We start from the raw sequence: 17,630 nt of genomic DNA on the forward strand, positions 1-17,630 counted from the left end.
AGTGCTCCCCTTTCCTGTGGGTGTTTCCCATCCATCCCCCTGCACATCAGCTACCCAGGGCAGGACAGGGGCAGGTTTCAAGGCTCGGGTTCGTCTTGCCTTGCCATGTCGGGTAACGAGCCTGCAACAAAGCGGTCGCTTCTGCCTGTTTCAGCAAGAGCCCTCCTAGTGCTCTGAAGATCCTTTTCATCCTGCAATCAATGAAGCCACTAGCCCCATGGAGCAGGAAATGCAGCTGGAAATACTGGGCTGTAGTTTAGCCATTAGAGGAGATAAAAACACTTTAATGCATTCAGACCCTAGTCCGGGCACAGTATTCAATGAACACTCTTGTCATTTTTCACTTTTTCTGCTGGTAATTTGGCTCCCTTAGCATGCAGGTGGCTTACTACAAGTGGGCAACTGAAAGCCATTCAAATATCCTCACCCTGGTACAATCAACCCCCAAGTCTTAGAAGTCAGATCCAGAGTCTTCAGCATCCTAATCACATTAAAGAAAGTGCAAAAAAAAAAGACGCCCTCATGTATTACATGCCCTCAGATCAGAGGGATGGAAACCACGTGGGCATGGCACTGTGCGTGCTTCCTCAGAGGCTCACGGAGCTCCCTCATGCTGCTTGGATTTATTTTGACATTGCACATTGGTCTCAGACTGAGCAACACAAAGGAGATGTATAAAAAGAAGCGGCATCTTAGGCAAGAAAATGAAATAAAAATTAGCAGCAACATCGATCAGCCAGGCCAGCACTGCCCGCATAGCAGGAAGCAGCCAGGATGAGCAATAGCAGTCATCTTTCAAGAGAGCGGGAACTTAAACATAGCCCCTGTCTCTCATTTTTTGCTACCTTGGACAGGTCTGGCTAGTTAGAGTCTCCTAAGATGTTGACAACTTTATAGGCAAAGGATTATCACTCCTCATTTGATCTTCTCCAGCTTCCCTACCTGATGTGTATTCTCAAACCACGTTTAGTACGCTGGTTTAAAAAAAAAAAAAAAAAAAAAAAAGAGAGAGAGAGAGAAGGAAAAAAAAAGAGGGCTTTGCATTTGCACTAAATGTCTTTTTCTTTTTTTATAGCGGCTCCAAAACTGTTCTGAAAAGCAGAATCCCCCTTCCCCCCATATTGCCTTTGTCTGTGTTTTTCTGTTCTTCCTCCAAATTGTTCAATTCACGGTTATGCCTATTATACTGAATCCGAAAGCAAGGGTGTATTTTAACCTGACAAAAACATAATACCCTTCTGCTGTCTTCCTCAGTAAGTTACCAAAACAGTTTTTTGCCTTCAGGAATTTCAGCCAGCTTTCTGATTCCAGTTTAAGGGTCATGTTTTGTTCTAAGACACTAGCAAACAAGTATGACTGAGGAATGAGGTGATAGCTAAGGAAAAGAATTCGGTGCCTTAGACTTGCTAATTAAAAAGAAATTAAATGCAAAGTCTATTGTCAACAGAAGTCTAATTTGTTTTGAAATTCCATATCAAAAAAATGCAAAAGCAACGCATTATTTGAAATATGCTGTTAAGATGTTTTAGTCTCCCAACTACAGCAATACTTAATTTACCTACAAAGGTGAAAGCAGTCTATTGGCATTGCCCAGCTGAGCAGAAAAGAAAGCATGAGCAATATGAACATGCTCCCCAACACAAGGATCTCGCAGTGTTAGAGATGCAAGATGTTACTAGTATCAGGAAAAAGGTTTAACCCTTCCATTTTCTTTGCACACAACATTTGCACATAGGATGGAAAAAATAATCCATGACCATTCTTAGGAGAGAAGGAAAGACCATCTCAGACTCTGCAGCTTGCTTAGCTTTGTGCCTTTGGGGAAGGCTTGCAGCACCCCATGCACTTTGTCCCGATCTGCTGCAAGGCTGCCCAGCATTTTGGCATCTAGTCCCCCTTCCTGGGCGGGCTCAAGGCTTGCTCTGCTAGACCCTGTCCAACCCATCTTTTCCAAAGCATAAGGAGAGAATTAACATCCCCCTTTTTGCTGCATACATGCGTTTATTTCAGAGTCCCCAGTAAGCATTTTATAAGCTTATTTGGTGACTTAGCCTTTTTAATGCTGGGACACTGAAATGATTTAACTGTACCAAGCAGGGGCAGGTACCCGCTCTTGCGGCGCTTGTGCTGTGAAGGGCACAGTCCTTCCCATGACTGGGCACAGCCCAGAGCTCCTATGCTCATGCAAAAAGCGTGTGTATGTGGAAGGATAATAAACACTTCAGGATGAGAGATCTGGAGCAACTAATGCTTCCAGGATGTGCTGTAACTAGAGGAGAACAGAATCTGCTCTGTGTAGAGCCCAAGAGCAGAAGCAAGATTTTCTGTATTATTTCTCACCTTTGTGCAAGCGCTTCCTTCCCCGGGGAAGCAGTTGTGCTGCTGCCTGGTCTGTGGGGGTGTCACTAGTCCTGCATGTGTCCCATTGCCTGCTGTAAGGAGCAGTGGAAGAGCAGGCACTGGCTGTTCTTGACTTCTCCTCCCAGTTTCCACATGCCCCTGCTGCTTCCATCCATGAAGCTGCACATTTCTCTTTGCACTAAAGCAGAGGTGCATTAACATGCCCTTCTCCCGCAAAGCCCAGCAGGCTCCTAGGGGGCACAGGAAAACAAAGTCACCTTGCATTTGATTAAGGGGCTAGAATAAACATCTAACAGAGGCACCTGGGGCAAGGAACCAAGCTCTCCTAGGAAAAGCCAGGGCAGGATCCCTCATAACCCAAGGAATGGGACAGTTCAGTGAATGGAATTTGAACTAGGAATCTAGATCACCAGACAAGCCCAGAGCAAGCACAAAGCAAAGGTGGGAAATGAGCCCAAGCAGCCAGAGTCCCACACAATCCAGAAACAGAAAAAAGAATCACAGGAACAAAAAGGGATAAAACAAAAAGCTGGTCTGCAAATTAAGCTGTAGAACAGCACTGGATGTGGCCAGACAGAGCATCACTAAAACAGAGCAAAAAACTAGCACTTCTATAGCATAGAACAAAGAGCAGCTGATGAAAGCTGGGCTTAAATGGGGCTCTGGACTCAGGAGTGTGGGTGGGTTTAAAGGCTACAGGTGAGACTGGTCATTGCAATTGAAGTATATTAAGTGAGTGGCCTGAGCATCCCAGAAATATTTTTTCTTTGCATGGAAACAAGAGAGAGTATTAGGGTTATTCTGCATTTCTTCAAAATGGTCTATGCTGAGCTAAGGTCAAAGATCCCTTTATGAGACTTAGAGAGTAATAGAGTCCTCAGGAGGCTGCATACAGCACGTTCAAGTTAAACGGGGTAAGGGACCAGCCCCCTGCGCCCTTTCCAAAGCCAGGAGCTCTTCCAAGGCAGCCTGAGTCAGTAGTCGCCAGCAGCCACGCTCCCAAGGAGGACATTGGTTTGCAGGAACATCCCCAGCATCTTCCCCTGCAAGCCCAGGTGCTGCTGGTCACGGACCAGCCCCTGTCCCTGCTCCGTGTTGGCAGAGGCAGGAGCAGCAGCGCGGAGCCGTGTGCTGGAGCTCGGCTCATCCCGGGAACAGCCCCCTGTTCCTCTGGAGCTTGGTGTCTGCCCCGTTCACCTCCGGGCTCTGCAGTAAAATTCTTGCCATGTTCAGCTGGAACAAGTCCCCTGGCAGGACCATCCCTGTTTAAACCTGCACCTCTTCATCTGACCAGACACCTAATGCTGTCAACAGGCAAAACTTGCTCCAGGGAAGCTGCTATGCTGTGGCAAGAGGAACATGCCTTCAGACTGGCATCAACACCCCCCGAGCTGCTGCTGCCAACATCAGCGAGGGCTCAGCTGCAGGAAGTCACTGCTCTGCGGGATGCTGGCAGCACACCGAGGTGGGAAGTCACAACTGCTTCTGTAGGGACGAGGTGAGTGACAAACTGGTGGTTCCAACAGCAGCATCTCTTTATTGCTGCTGCTCGTTCCCTGTGCCAAGTGAGGGGGGCCAGAGCAAAGGAGGCCGGGGTGTGTTGTAGGACAAAACTGAAGGGTGACTCTCAACAGCAGGGTCTGGTGATAGGGCAAAGATCTGGGAAAACCAGGATTCCCACTTACTCCTTGCACTGTGCACTTCCTTGTGGTTGCAGTGATGTGCTTGGCAGTGTAGGTGAGCCTGTGGGTCACCAAAGACATAGCAGAGGTGTCTGCATGTCAAGAGCGTTTAGGAAGTGCTTTGTGTTTCTCTAGCACAGCACAGAGCCTCTTCTCCCTCCCCAGCACCCGCACTGCCGACCCACATGCACACGCGGGCAGCAAAGGGCCAGCTTGGCCAGGGAGGACGTGCCAGGAAAGTGTCTCTGCAGCCTGTCTGCAGCGAGCCCCGGTAGACAGAGCCCCAGTGGGAAGGGAGAAAACAGCCAAAACAGTTCAACAAATACACAGGAGGGAGCTGGCAGACAGCAAAGGCAACACGCAGAGCCGGTTCCAGGCTGAGAGTCATGTGCTAAGCCCCCAGCCGGGTCCAAGCCCCGTTCCTCGCGTTACAGCCACGCGGAGGGCACGGACACACACCCACCGCAGCGTGACAAACTCCAGTGTTCAGCACACAGGGACAGGGGCTGCTTGGCCAGCCCACAGCTGCAGCATCCAGCTCGCAAACCCACTCGAGCAGAGGTGGGAGGAGGCTGGAGGTGCCTTGCAGCCCTGCAGGGCAGGCCTGGCAAAGCGCCCTCGCCACCGACCGCAGCGGCGTCTTGGGGAGAGGTCACTGCTGCTCCCATACTGGAACCCCGTGGCAGCCAAGACAGGAGATCAAGGCTGCCTGGACAGAGATTTGGAAAGGGAGGGAGGTGGGAGCCATGCACTAGCAATGCTAGAGTCCTACGGTAGGATTATTGCTCTGATAAACAGTTAGGATGGGAAAGGATCCACTGCAGGTGCTGGATGGGGAGGGCAGTGCTCATCAGTCCTGTGGACAACCATCCCATGGCATCCCTGCTCGGTGAGGACGTGCAATAGCCGAAACCAGCACAGGCAGGATTTATCCTCCTCTGTTACTTCCCACATTTCCTATAATATCAAGAGCAAAGAAAGGAAACCTAGAGTATAACATGCCTCCTGCATGAGCAAACAGCTGCTCTAGAGTCCAGGTTACTTTCTTTTCTGTAGCTGCAGAAGTTTCCAGAAGAGAAGGAAACAAGGGTATTGAAAAAAAAATGTATTTAAAATGTGCATCACAAGGGAATTTCTTGCCCACATGCAGCCCACCCTGACCACCCGGAACAGCTCCAGCTCTAGACTGCTCCATCTATCTCAAACACCACCACTACCCTCAGCACAGCGGATAAGGAGGTGCTGCTCAGTTCAGGTGCCAGCTTTTGGATGCAGCTGCAAATTCACATTTACTCCCAGCAGCAGAGCTGGCACCCAATACAGGAGGGAAGCATTTCCCCTAACCTTTCTGGACACTGCCTCAGGATGTGCTGCAGCAGCTTCCACTGCCCCCACTATTATTAGAAACAGTTAGATTTTATTTAAGTTCTTGTTTACCCCCATTCCCTCTCCCTTTCCCTGCAGAAGCCAAGCACAAGGTCAGCCCATGCAGGCACCTGGGGAAATGTCAAGTGTCAGGCACAAAGGCCTGGAGCTGAGAGGCTGGTGCTTCATGGAGGTTTGAAAGCAGGCTCAATTATCACTCAGCAGGCTGCAGTTGCCAGAGATGGGAAAAGAGAATCCCTGAGGGTGCTCACAATCCAAGGAATAAGGCAGACAAATGCTTTTCTAATGCTCCCTCTGTCCCTCCTGTAGATGAGCCCATAACAACTAGGAACAAGCAAAGAGCAAACATGCCATCTATGTGGCCAGCAATTTTCTCCCCACTGGGCTCAGCTATAAGGCAAAACAGTGACTGAAGTTGCTAAACAGACTTAGCTGGGCACTTAACTACTTAACTCTGTTCTATTTACAAAGTCTTCAACAGCTCAGCACTCCCTTAATCCATAAGGCACAAAACAAGCAGGAGAATGTGCAGCTTAGTCCCTCTGGATCATGATCTGCTTTGTAGCATTCCCGGGTGGCAGCACAGAGGTTTTATCTCGTGGGAGCGCGCGGCCGACTCCAGCGGCAGCCTCAGAACTGCTGCACGATCAGCTTCCGCTTCGTGTCGCGGCTGAAGCGGTTCATCTTGAACACTTCGCTGTCGTAGAAGGCAGAGAGGTTGTGGATGTTGATCTGCCGGGCCTGCGAGCAGCGCGGGGAGAAGAGAAGTTTATGAGAAGAAACAGGAGCCCTGTGGTTTTCCCTAGCAGACGCCTCACACAATCTGACAGTCAGCAATCTCTGCTCAGCAGGAGCCACAACTGCAGTAGCAGGGGAGCCTGTAGGTCAGGATGAAGGAGCATTGGCAGAGCTGAGCTGAGCAAAGAGAGGATGCTGGCTCAGCATCCGCCTGCTCTCAGCTTGTCCTTTTGCTTCCACTAAAGCTAAAGCTCAACTATTATTCAAGAGCCCACAGACTCCAGTGGGAGTCAGTCTTGCAGACCTTTAACTGGGGGGAGGTCGAGCAGGCAAGCATGAGGCGGGCGGCTCTGGAGGGGGCAGTTACTCTGCATGCTCAATATGAGGAGTGGAAAAGTGGGAACTAGGGAAGTAAATACTGCTCCATTACTAAGCAAGGTAACTACACCGCTGGGAATGGCATGAGGCCAGGAATGCATCCCCTGCACAGGGATGAGAATGCATTAGAGAAGCGTGAGCCCTGGTATCAACCGGGAAAGTTCACACCAGCAGAGATTTTTCTTCTCTTTTTTTTTTTCTTTAAATGCAAGTGCCAGGGAACCCATGTCCTCATTCGCCTGCAAGCAATAGACATACTGCAGGATTTATGCTCAGTCTCACAAAGGCCTGGGGAGTGCAGAAAAGCTGAGGTGGAACAGGATGGCACTCCCTGACAAGATAAAGCAGTCCCATTTCTAGGTTGATTAACCCAAGGCTTTTCTGGTGTCATAACTCAGGAGATGACGTTACAAGTTTGAGAGCTCAACCCTGCAGTTATGAGACCGCAAACAGATAGCAGATACCAACTCCATAAAGGTTTGTCACAATAAGCCCATACCTTATCCACCAGGTCCTTTTCTGGGATTTCTATGGTGTCTTGCTGGGCCCCGTAGCGGTTTCTCTGGTACATCACCTGCTCTGCAATCAGCTGCTTCAGGATGAACAGCAGCAGCTCGTTGTTGTCTCGCTTGAATGAAAGGTAACAGGAGAAGGTCTGGGAGGGAGGATGAGAGGAGCCAAGAGTTAGGAACCAAGTGAGGCACTGCAGGTCTTCTCTGCCTGACCAACCAGCCTCCCAAAAAGCACAAGGGGAGCCAAATGACACCACTGTCACCTGCACTTGTAACATCTCCTGAGGGACTTGGGCCTTGCCAGGCTGCCACCTGCACATGCAGTTCCACAATAGCCAAGACACTTCCCTGCTGGCTGCTCTCAAACATAACACTGTACGAGGTCTCTGCAGGGGCTGTTTGTTACTAAGCAGGGTAAATACTCCCAGGAACGAGCCCTGGAGCATCCCACAGGCCCTGGGGAAAGGAGTAGGGAAGGAGCAGCTTCCCTTTGCTCAGACTGCCCTGTGGCTCCCAAGCAGACACTCACACTCAGCCGGCTCTTGGCAAAGAGCGAGGCCACGCGTTGCCCAGACTGAGGGCAGGCTCCTAGAGGGGATAAGTGCCAGGCTGCAGCCAGCCAAGAGCTGCTCAGAGCCAGGCCCTGCCACTGGGAGGAAGGGGCAGAGCCACAGTGAGGGCTGCTCCGTGGTTAACTGTCCTCTGAGGAACCCGAGCTGCACGCAGGGAAACAGCAAAGAAACTGGCTGCCCGCTTGTCTCAATAACCACTATCTGGCTGCAGCACTAGGAGGCCTGTGCCAAAGTAGGAGAAAAGGGGTCAAAAGAGGAGAGCAACTGCAGTGTTTGGATACAGAGACTCAGGACACCCTTCATGCATCACCTCGCAGTCTCAACAGAGCACAGCTCCTCAGAGAGCTATGTGCCCCACCAGAGACCAACTGAGAGCAGCCGTGAGGCCTTCAGGCTCTCAGCACTCCATTTACACAAGGTCACCACCTTGCCCTGTAGGGCACAACCATGCTGGGCCTGGATGAGTCCCTTCCCATGGCTGCAAAAGCCAAGGTCCCTTCTCAAAGAGGCTGCAGTTGAAGCCACGATCCCTGGGGTGCAGCTACCACCCTTGAGTGATGCACACCCGCCGTGCAGAGACGCACACTCCTCTTTGCAGGGGTGCACACCCACCTTGCGCATGCTCCGCATGACGCTGAACTTCTGCGTGTCGATGAAGCTCTCCAGCATCACGCGGATGGCCATGTTGACGTCATCTTCCACCACGTAATCCCGCAGGTGCATGCGGGCATGCGCCTCCGCCATCCGGATCATGGACTCGATGTGACGCACTGTGATGGGGATGCTGCCGGTCGCCTGGGGAGGAAGAGGAGGGAGTAACTCCTTACTGCAAAAGGGGAAAGGCATAGCACTAGAAAGGTGGCTAGCCTGGCTCAGAACATACTTGCCACCATACAGAGCTACTCCTAGGTTTTTGAGGAGCTTTTCCAGGCTAAGGAGGCTCTGCCACCTGCTGGTACATCTGCACAGAGCAGCAAACACTCCAACATTTTAATTCATGTCTAATTCAATTCAGGGAATGCTACTCTGGGTCCCTCTTTGCCAGTGTTTACTACCTTGCCAGGTACAAGAATCCCCATTACCTACTGGAGAGTTAAAGGAATCACAGAAACCTAATTTGCCCAAGTTCCAAATATTTCCCTCTGACCTTAACAAATTCCTCTTTTTTGGAATAAGAGAGGAGGGGAAGGATAGAAGAGATCCCAATGACAAAAACAAAAGGGTGTTCTCTTCTCTTCTACGCAGAAGAGGTTCTCTGCAGTGCACAAGGAGCATGTGGGGCTGAGCTGAGCTAATACTGGCATCTCCCACAGGCCTGCCAAACTCAGCTGCAATAGCAGGCACTTGGACACGTGTGCAATCCCTGGATTATTAACATTAGATCAAGAATTAGCTATTCAGCAGACACTGCTGTATCTGCCTATCTCACAAAAAAGTGGCACAGACTCCAGTGACACGAGTAGCTGGAATGCGTCAACCTGTGCTGGAGCAGTCCGTGGCTGATTTGCACTCTGGACACATATTTCCTCCCTGCTTTTCTCAACATCCTCACCATAGATTCTTTCCTGAGGTCGCTGTACATCCGGGCCACCTTGTCCTGGTCCATCTGGTTGAGTTTGGGGTGGACCTTCTCTTTGGCATAGATGATGTATTTCCTCAGGATCTCCTGGGGAATGGGTTCAACTCCATATGTGTTGGGAAGAATCACCTCACTGGCATCCCCATTCACTGCCTCCTTATTACCTGGATGGTGCTTGACATGGCTGCCCACCACAAATCGGGCAAGCATTTCATCCTGCAAGACAGCAGTGGAATAATAGGGAAATAAGTCACTCCCTGGACAGCAAAACACAGTGGCCATTTGCCGCTGAGCATCCCAACAGCATCACCATGAGCCCAACACAAGCTCAGGTTCATAGCCCAGCCTGTACCTGCACGGGGTCCACTGTGTCTCTCACCACACACAGGATATCAAACCGAGAGATGATGGGCTCTGTCAGGTCTACATTCTCCGAGAAAGTCAATGATGGGTCGTATCGCCCACCTGGATCACAAACACAAATCTCAAGGTCAAACAGACTCCAAGGCTGAGGTGCTGAAGCAAACACAGGCCTCCTGCACAGGTAGCTTTTATTGCTTCTCTGCTCCAGACTGCAGAAACCGAGCAGAGGCAGGGGAAGCAACGGTGCCGTTCTTGTGACAACTAACTGATGGTAAGAGGCCTGAGATGGTCCTGTCCTCCTTCAGCACTTACCTATGGGATTAGCAGCAGCGATTACAGTGCAACGGGCTTGCAAGGATGTGACAATGCCTGCTTTGGAAATGGAGATGCTTTGCTGTTCCATGGCTTCGTGGATGCTTGTCCTATCCTGATCATTCATCTATGAGAAAGCAAGACAGGATGACCTGAAGTGAATCTGTGTCTACATCCAATGCACCAAGGGGAGTGAGCTTGTGCGGGAAGCTCTGAAAACAGAGCACAGTACATTCTGCACGAGCCCAGGGCCTAACCAAACCACAGGAACCCCAGTCAGCCTGGGGATGGCAGCCTCAGTTACCGTCCCTCCGCACTGCAGAGGTGACAGCCAGTCCATGCACAGCTTGGCCTTCCCACAGAGACCGTGAAGCTGGACTCACCTTGTCAAATTCATCGATCAGACAGACCCCTCTGTCAGCCAGCACAAGGGCTCCTGCCTCCAGAGTCCACTCCTTGCTGACCGGGTGCCTCTGGACATAGGCTGTGAGACCTACGGCAGAGGCGCCCTGGCCGGTGGTGAAGATGGCTCTGCTAGATGCCTTCTCTATGTACTTCAGAAACTGGGATTTTGCAGTACCGGGGTCGCCACACAGAAGCACGTTGATGTCACCACGGACTTTGTGTTTGCCACCTAGAGCAGAAATGGGAGACACACAAAAGCAGCTGAGTCCTCTGCATACAGCTTGACAGAAACTCTGCCCTGGAAGCTGCAGGGCTGAAGGGAAGGCAAAGAACAGGCAGGGGAAAGACTCTGGAGGGAGGCTGAGGGAAAATCAGCTTTGGACACTGTCACATTTTGTTAGTTTAGAGCACCCAGAAAGACCAAAGTAACAAAGGATGAAAGTTAGTAGCACGTAAGCACGCAGAATCCAAAGCAGAACTTCTCACTTCCCACTGCAACTGCATTTTTTAAAGTACAGGTGAGAAGCAGGATTTCTACCCTCACTGAAAATCAGGATGCCAGAAGGTCGAGCCTTTGCAGGAACACAAAACCTGACCCCCTAGAGCTGGAGGGAGAAAAATTTACCCAGGTTTGCAACAGGAACTGTTTTCAGTCTTAGCATTTCAACTCCTACACCAAGTTTAAGGGTGATAAAAACAGTCCCTTCCATTGCAGAGTTTGCTACCCCATCTGTCACCAACTCTAACCACTCTCACTGCAATAGCACAGACAACCACAAATCCATTTGCTTTCAACCGAGTGAAACAGCACCATTTGCAAACAAATACAAGTGACACCCACCTGGGTTTTTGGGCTCCCCACCAAACAGAGCTAAAGCCAAGCCTCTCTTGATATCTTCATGCCCATAAATAGATGGGGCAATGCTGGCAAAAATCTGAAAGGAAAACAGTTAAGTTATCCAGAGAATAGCAATGCTCCATCTGGGCAGAATATGGCATGAAAAGCACTAAGGGGCAGTGCCTACAGTTCCCCTTAGATACTGCTATTTCCAACTGGTCCTTTAACCACTGAAAGGGAGATATTTCAGATTTAACTATCTATCCAGTGTCCTACTAAAGCTGCTTCAAAAAATGGTGCTGTAGGGACCACTGGAGGTTATGAGATCTGGTGCTGGAAACTCCTGACACTGCCTCCGTACTGCTGTTGTGCACAGAGCTCACCCGAGAGGCTGTGCCTGTTATCAGGTGTTGCTAAGCTGGAGACCTTGATTCAGTTGGAGACTTGCTGCCTGCACATGAGTAGCTGGATGCTCTGAGCTGCACATGATTTGCCACCAGAGTCAAGCATTCATTATTATAAACAATTGATGTGCTTTCTCGAGGGTATTTTGTTAATAACCCGATGCTGGAGCCTACTGATTTTAGACTGGTCTTGACTCAGATGAAGCTGCTATACCCACAGGAACTACACAGTGAATACTGAAGTGTGTGACCAAGATAACAGAATGAGGTCCCCTCTCCCTTTGCTTTCAGGATATGGGCGAAGAGAATAATAATCATATATATAAATAGTGTCCAAGTGCCTTCTGTCCTGCTCATAGAAAGGAGACACACAGATTATGACCCCAGAAAGTACAAGGAGATGCCAGCCAGAGGATGCCCTATGCACCTCTTTCCTGTAACTCACTCTCCTCAAGAGCTGAGAGCTACAAACACCAGATGCTTTCAGTTAGGAGTGGGATTTCTGAAAGTTCCTCTGACCACTGTTTCACCAGCTGATACCTCCATCATTCTCCAGTCCAGCTGCCAGGTGACGGCTGGCTGGCTGCAGGAAGAGGCCTGTTTGAGGCTGACTCACCTTCTCCCCAATTTGCTCATCTTTGGACAGACCCACAATCACTTTCATGTCCTCATCCGTCAGCTCCCCGATGGCCAGCTTGTTGTCCTTCTTGGCAATGTGGTTGGCCAGGATAACAGTCGCAAACACTGGGAACCCATTGGCAGTGTTCAAGGAGCCGTCGTAGTTGTTGTGGTAGATCCCTGTTAGCTCCTTGGAACCAGGAGAGGATGTATCAGTTCCCATACAGAATAGAACAGCCCCCTCTTTCCATTTTAAGATACCAATCTTGAAAGTGGCTGTCCAAACATGTCTGAGGATAACCCCTCCCCACGTCTCTTCTGGATACAACTATCCAGGTCCCTGTGATATTATTGCATTGACAGCATGCTTGAAAAAGCTCTGAGTCACTTCATATATAACTTTTAACAATTTACTCACAATCTCATCCCCTGGCTTGCAGCTGTCAACCAGGTCAGCGAGGAGAATGGCATCCTTGGAGCGGGGCAGCCTGCCAGCAGCTACCTTCCCAGGGCTCTCCTGGATTTTGATGCGCTGATAGTTCTGATAGACTGTCTGAAACAACAAAATGAAAGTTACCCAGCAAGTCTGGCTGGCATCAGCAGTGCTGGTGCTTCTCAAAGGCACCTCACTGTGAACAATCCCTTTGAAGACTGATCTTGGATACTAACTAAGGGCATGAAGGGACGGAGGTTATTAGGAGCAAATCTAGGGTGTGAGGACAGCTGTGAGGACAGTGAAGTTCTTTGCCACACGTGGCCTCAGCATGTCAGCCTTCAAGTTCTACCCAAATGTTGGTCTGGTTCCTGAGGGACACCATGCTTGTAATGATCAACAGCATCGCAGCAAAAAATGAAAGCCAGAATCACAACATCAATGATTTTATTACTGTTCTCTAGTTTCCTTAACTGACAGGCCAGGGAATACAGACTGCTGGAGAAGGAGGAAAACTGTGTGCTTTCTTTCTGCATTTCTGCATGTCTACCATACTGACAGGTCACTATGTACCACAGAGGAATGTGGCAAAATATTCAGCTCAAACACTTATGAAGAGACAGTAAAGGACTTTGGGTGCCAGATCAGGCAGATTCAGGTCATTATCTCAAACAGGCAGGACTTAAGCTCTGCATTTAGCATTACTGCTCTCAACACCATGCTTGTTCAAAGGGAGAGAGCCAAGGCCAGGTGGGAAGAACAGGCAACACGGCAGCTTCAGCAGGACAAGCAGACAGCCCTGTCTGGACAAGAGGCTCCCAGGTGCCCACATCTCTTACCTCTTCCATGTTGATTTCAAAGGGACCAAGAGACTGACACTCTGGACAGGAGCCAGGTTTCACCTCCTGGTTCTGCGATTGGAAGAAGGGTCCCAGGATGAAGCTGCACTTGCTGCAGTTGTATTTGACCATGCTGAGCTGAGGCAGGACCCCTGTGCAACTCGTCACCACCCCACTGGTCCGGATCAGCTGGTTCAGGTGCAGTTGCCTAAGGAAAGGCAGAGAGATGCTGGATGCTTGCAGAGCATAGAGGAAGGCAGAAGACTCAAAAGGCATTCTTGCTACAAGGCACGACCAATAGAAGCTTAATAGGTAACAGTCATCAGTAAGTTTTCTCCTGAGGTTTATGTTTTACCTCTGGGGATACTGGAAGTTAATCCTTAAACTGATTTTTTTTCCTGTATTGGACTTGATGGTCCATCACCTTGATGGACCTACCCAGGGCTTTACCAGCAGTTGAGCTCTCCTGTTTACCTGAGTGACCGCAGCTCTTCCACAAGAGGAAGGTGGGAGATACGGACATGGATCTCCTGAGCAATACGATCATATTTGGGGTACATGGCCAGCACCACTTCCTTGGCTGCTTCGTCAAAGATCTTCAGCATTTCTGCTGGGGCCTCAGGCAGGAAGTAGGCAAGGACATGTTCCTGGGCAGCCAGATCTTCATAGTTCACCACCAAGCTCTCTCTGTTTTCTGGAGAAAAAAAGAGGAGGTGAATTTTATTTGTAAACTGCACACCCCTCAGTCTGCAGGAGACCAGAACATACAAGCCTGTTTTCTGCAGGTTTTGCTGATGTTTAGACCTCCATGAAAAAAAATCTCAGAGGTAAAGAAGTAGAAATGGTTGGAAAACTGTTTTTTTTTTTTTCTGCTAAATGCTGTAGCAGTACCTAACTTCTGATTATTCTTCACCAGGTATTTGCTGGGCTCAGTGTTTCTAAGACTCAAAAGCTTCACTCCAATTCATAATTCCACCACAGACCTCCAATAAATAAAAATTAACAGGAGAAACAACTGTGCTGAATGGCTGGCAAAAACCTTTGGTCTCTTATGTTCCTGGGGAGAAACAAGACAAACAGCTTTTATTGTCTTGCTGTACAGCACTGATCTTGATCTGGTACTAAGGCTTCTGAAGTTTCTGCCTCAATATAAAGAATACAAGAAGCTAGTTACATGAACAGTTCTTAGATGTGACAATTTCTGTTTTTAAAATTTATCAGTGACAACCTTAAAGATTGCTGCTTTTGACAGTTCCTAGTCAGAATACATGGCTGTAACAGTGACATCATTTTAAAATGTCCCCTCCCTGGGTAATTCCGGTGTGAGAAAGTAACTGGCACAGACAGCAAGTAATTGTTGTCTCTGTCAGATCATGAGCTTGCAGACCCTGTCTGCTGCCCCACATATTTTTTGCCAGCGTTTGTATGATATGAATATTAATGAGCAGCAGGTGCCGAGAGCCTTCTAATTAGTAAGTCAGATCCAAAGAAGATAGTAGAGATGCTTCCATTATTCATTTATATCCATCAGCATCAGAATTTTTTTAGAGTGCTGACTCAGTGTCTGGGATAAACAGGGCAGGCAGAAAATCCATTTATAGACCGGTTCACTGGAGAGTATTGCAACCCACATAAAGAGAAGAGAGCCTGTAATCACCAAGCTCTACCTTTGCACATGTCACTGATCCTCTCCTTGAAAACATTGTGCCCATGGTCATCCACGTGGGTCTTCAGGAAGTTCTTGAAACGGTGGTAGATCTCGAGACGGGGAGCTGCCATGGAAACCCACTCCCTCACCGAGTGCCCCTTCATGTCTTCCAGATTCTCAATGCTCTCTATCATATCTTCATCCTCCTCTTCCATGCCATCGGCTGCCCGCTCTGCCAGCCGCCTCTTCCGTGAGGGGCGGTCTTCATCTTCATCGTCGCTATCTGAGGGTGGGGAGGAGAAGCTGGTCAGAGTTGGGATTCCCATTCCCACCCCTTGGTCTAGTCACAGTTGAATTTCACGGGCTTTGGGAGCAAAGAGGTAGGTCGAAGCCTGGGATACAAACCTGGGGCCATCCCAGGCTCAGCCACACTCAGGCTCAGTTCTAGCCTGGCTCCCACGTTTCATAATGTAGCTATAGACCTTACTGGGCGGGGGGAGAATATTCTTACACAACAGTATCCACAAAGGTTCATTAATAGGTTGAAAGAGGAAGGCCTGGACTTCCAGGTGCAATAAAGGCCCTCTCAGGCAACCACATTAGTCTCTGCAGCAGCAACCCCTGCACTCCCCCCAGCATCAACTAGGTACCATCCCAAACCCTTGATACAGGCTGGGGACCCTGACTCGATTTCAGCAGCAACAAGAAGCTCAAAATAAAGCAGTGTCCTAGGGAGTCCAACCAAGTCTGCTGCCAGAAATGAATCTATGAAGCCAACATACTCTGAGATGCTGGAGGTTCAGAGACCTCCTCACTTTTGTGATGGTGAGAGAGACCAGCGCCCAGGTTACAGCGAGCCCCAGAGGAGCAGCCCACCTGCAAAAGCTCCTGTACCCACCGTAGAGCAGCCCCCTCCTCATGCGGCCCATGCCGCGCTCCAGCTCGCGGTCGCGCTGCCTCATGGCCCGCTCCGCGGCCTCGCGCTGGCTGGCGGTCAGCTCCTCCACGTCCTCGTCGTCCAAGGCCAGGCCCTCGGCCTCGTAGACGTCCAGCTCCGGGATGGGCCGGTAGTCCCTGGCACACACAGAGAACACCCGGTCAGGTCGGGCTCCGGGTTTCCTGCCCCTCTCTGTATGCTACTGCACGGGTGTCACAGCACATGCTTTGCAGCCAGACTGAACACGTTCAGCAACAAAACAGCCAAATTTTCGTCTGCAAGAGCACGGCGCTGGCTGCATGTGCCCCACGCAGGCCCACCCAGGGAAGATCCAAGTTTAACCACACTGAAGGAAATGGTGTTTTGCTCCCAAGCAGAAAATTGTTTTTTTTCCAGGACTCAGTTGTTCTGTCACCCTGGTCCCTCTCCCCTCTCCTGCAGCTCTTCAGGGCAGGCACCAGCACAGCGCAGGCATCCCACCACACTACGGACCATGTCAGCAGTTGCATCCACCTCCCCTTTAACAACCCACCCGCCCCCAGGCACCACCGCCGGGGGTTTCTTACCTCTCCATCCCATCACCGATGAGCTCTTCGCCTTCCTCCTCCTCCTCGGGGAGCCCCTCGGTGCCCAGGAGCCCTTCGGACTCATCCTCGAAGGGCGGCAGGTCGCGCCCGGGGCTGGACGTGAAGGGGTCCCCGCGGCGCGAGCTGCGCACGGGGCTGGTGGCTGCGGCCTGCGACTCGGAGGAGTCCTGCAAGGGCAGCGCGTGAGGGCGGGCGACAGGGGCTCGGCGCTGCCACGTCTGCCCCCCTCGCAAACGACAACGGAGATGCACGGAGTCGGGGGAGGGAATCCCCAAAGTCTAAAACAGCCGGAGCGGGGAGGGAAAGGCTCCGGTACCACCACCCGCCCCCGCTGGCCTCCGCTGCAGGGCACCGGGGGGGCCTTTCCAGGGCGTTTGGACTGTTCCCAGTGGAGACCCCCCAACACCCCCTGAACCCCGCGCGATGGTGCTCGGCGCCGCAGTGCGAAGCCGCCCGAGGCGAGGGGGAAGCGGGAGCTGCGCGCAGCCCGCGGAGATCCGATCCGATCCGATCCGATCCAACCCGACCCGGCTCGATCCGGCCCGGCCACTCACCGCCATCGTCGCTGCTGCCGCCGCTGCTTCTTCTTCTTCCTGCCCCAGCCAGATTCCGCGCGAAAGTGAACCACGTGATCAGAAAAAGCGCGCGAAACCTCATTAATAATGAATAAGCCACTCCCCTTTCATGAATATGCATGACGCGCCGGGGCGGGAGGGCGGGGCTTGCCTGAGGCGAGGCGGGGCGCCAGGCTGGCCGGGCGGGAGGAGGCGCGCGGGGACACCCTATCCTGGGACACGCGATCCCTAGGGACACCCCACCCCGGAACACCCCATCCCTAGGGACACACCATCCGTGGCAGCCCTTCCCTAGGGACACCCGGCCAAGGGCCATGGCCACTTCATGCGCCCGACAGGGAGCCAGTGACTCCGGGCGCTGGGGTCTCCATGCCCTGAGGGGCAGTGTGAGCCCGGCCCCAGCTGGCCCTCCAGGGCGGCCATGTGGGATGCCACATCCCCGGGGGATGCTGGCACCTTCCCT

At 51.1% G+C, this 17,630-nt stretch overlaps 1 protein-coding gene across 1 annotated transcript; it reads right to left on the bottom strand.

Moving 5' to 3' along the window:
- Window positions 1-5,169: 5,169 nt before the first annotated feature.
- LOC148594018 (DNA replication licensing factor MCM2-like) lies at window positions 5,170-17,152 on the bottom strand. Its single transcript, XM_088528320.1, has 16 exons — window positions 17,147-17,152; window positions 16,572-16,759; window positions 15,967-16,142; window positions 15,088-15,351; window positions 13,895-14,114; window positions 13,421-13,628; window positions 12,567-12,701; window positions 12,147-12,338; window positions 11,130-11,223; window positions 10,267-10,517; window positions 9,884-10,010; window positions 9,561-9,673; window positions 9,182-9,424; window positions 8,242-8,424; window positions 7,045-7,200; window positions 5,170-6,170 (listed from the first exon to the last, which is right to left on the bottom strand). The coding sequence occupies exons 1-16, from the start codon at window positions 17,150-17,152 to the stop codon at window positions 6,060-6,062; spliced, it is 2,667 nt and encodes an 888-aa protein (XP_088384446.1). The 3' UTR covers window positions 5,170-6,059.
- Window positions 17,153-17,630: the final 478 nt, after the last annotated feature.

Source organism: Tinamus guttatus, unplaced genomic scaffold, assembly GCF_059628265.1.
Source record: "Tinamus guttatus ecotype Peru unplaced genomic scaffold, ASM5962826v1 Tinamus_guttatus_pri_ptg000307l, whole genome shotgun sequence".
NCBI classification, from domain to species: Eukaryota; Metazoa; Chordata; class Aves; order Tinamiformes; family Tinamidae; genus Tinamus; species Tinamus guttatus.

Bases quoted from the DNA above. Each gene is read 5' to 3' on its own strand.
- LOC148594018 (XM_088528320.1), bottom strand. The intron at 11,224-12,146 runs GTGAGTCAGCCT...TTTTCCTTTCAG, and splicing joins ATGAGCAAATTGGGGAGAAG to ATTTTTGCCAGCATTGCCCC. The intron at 10,518-11,129 runs GTGGGTGTCACT...TTTCTGCTCTAG, and splicing joins TGGGGAGCCCAAAAACCCAG to GTGGCAAACACAAAGTCCGT.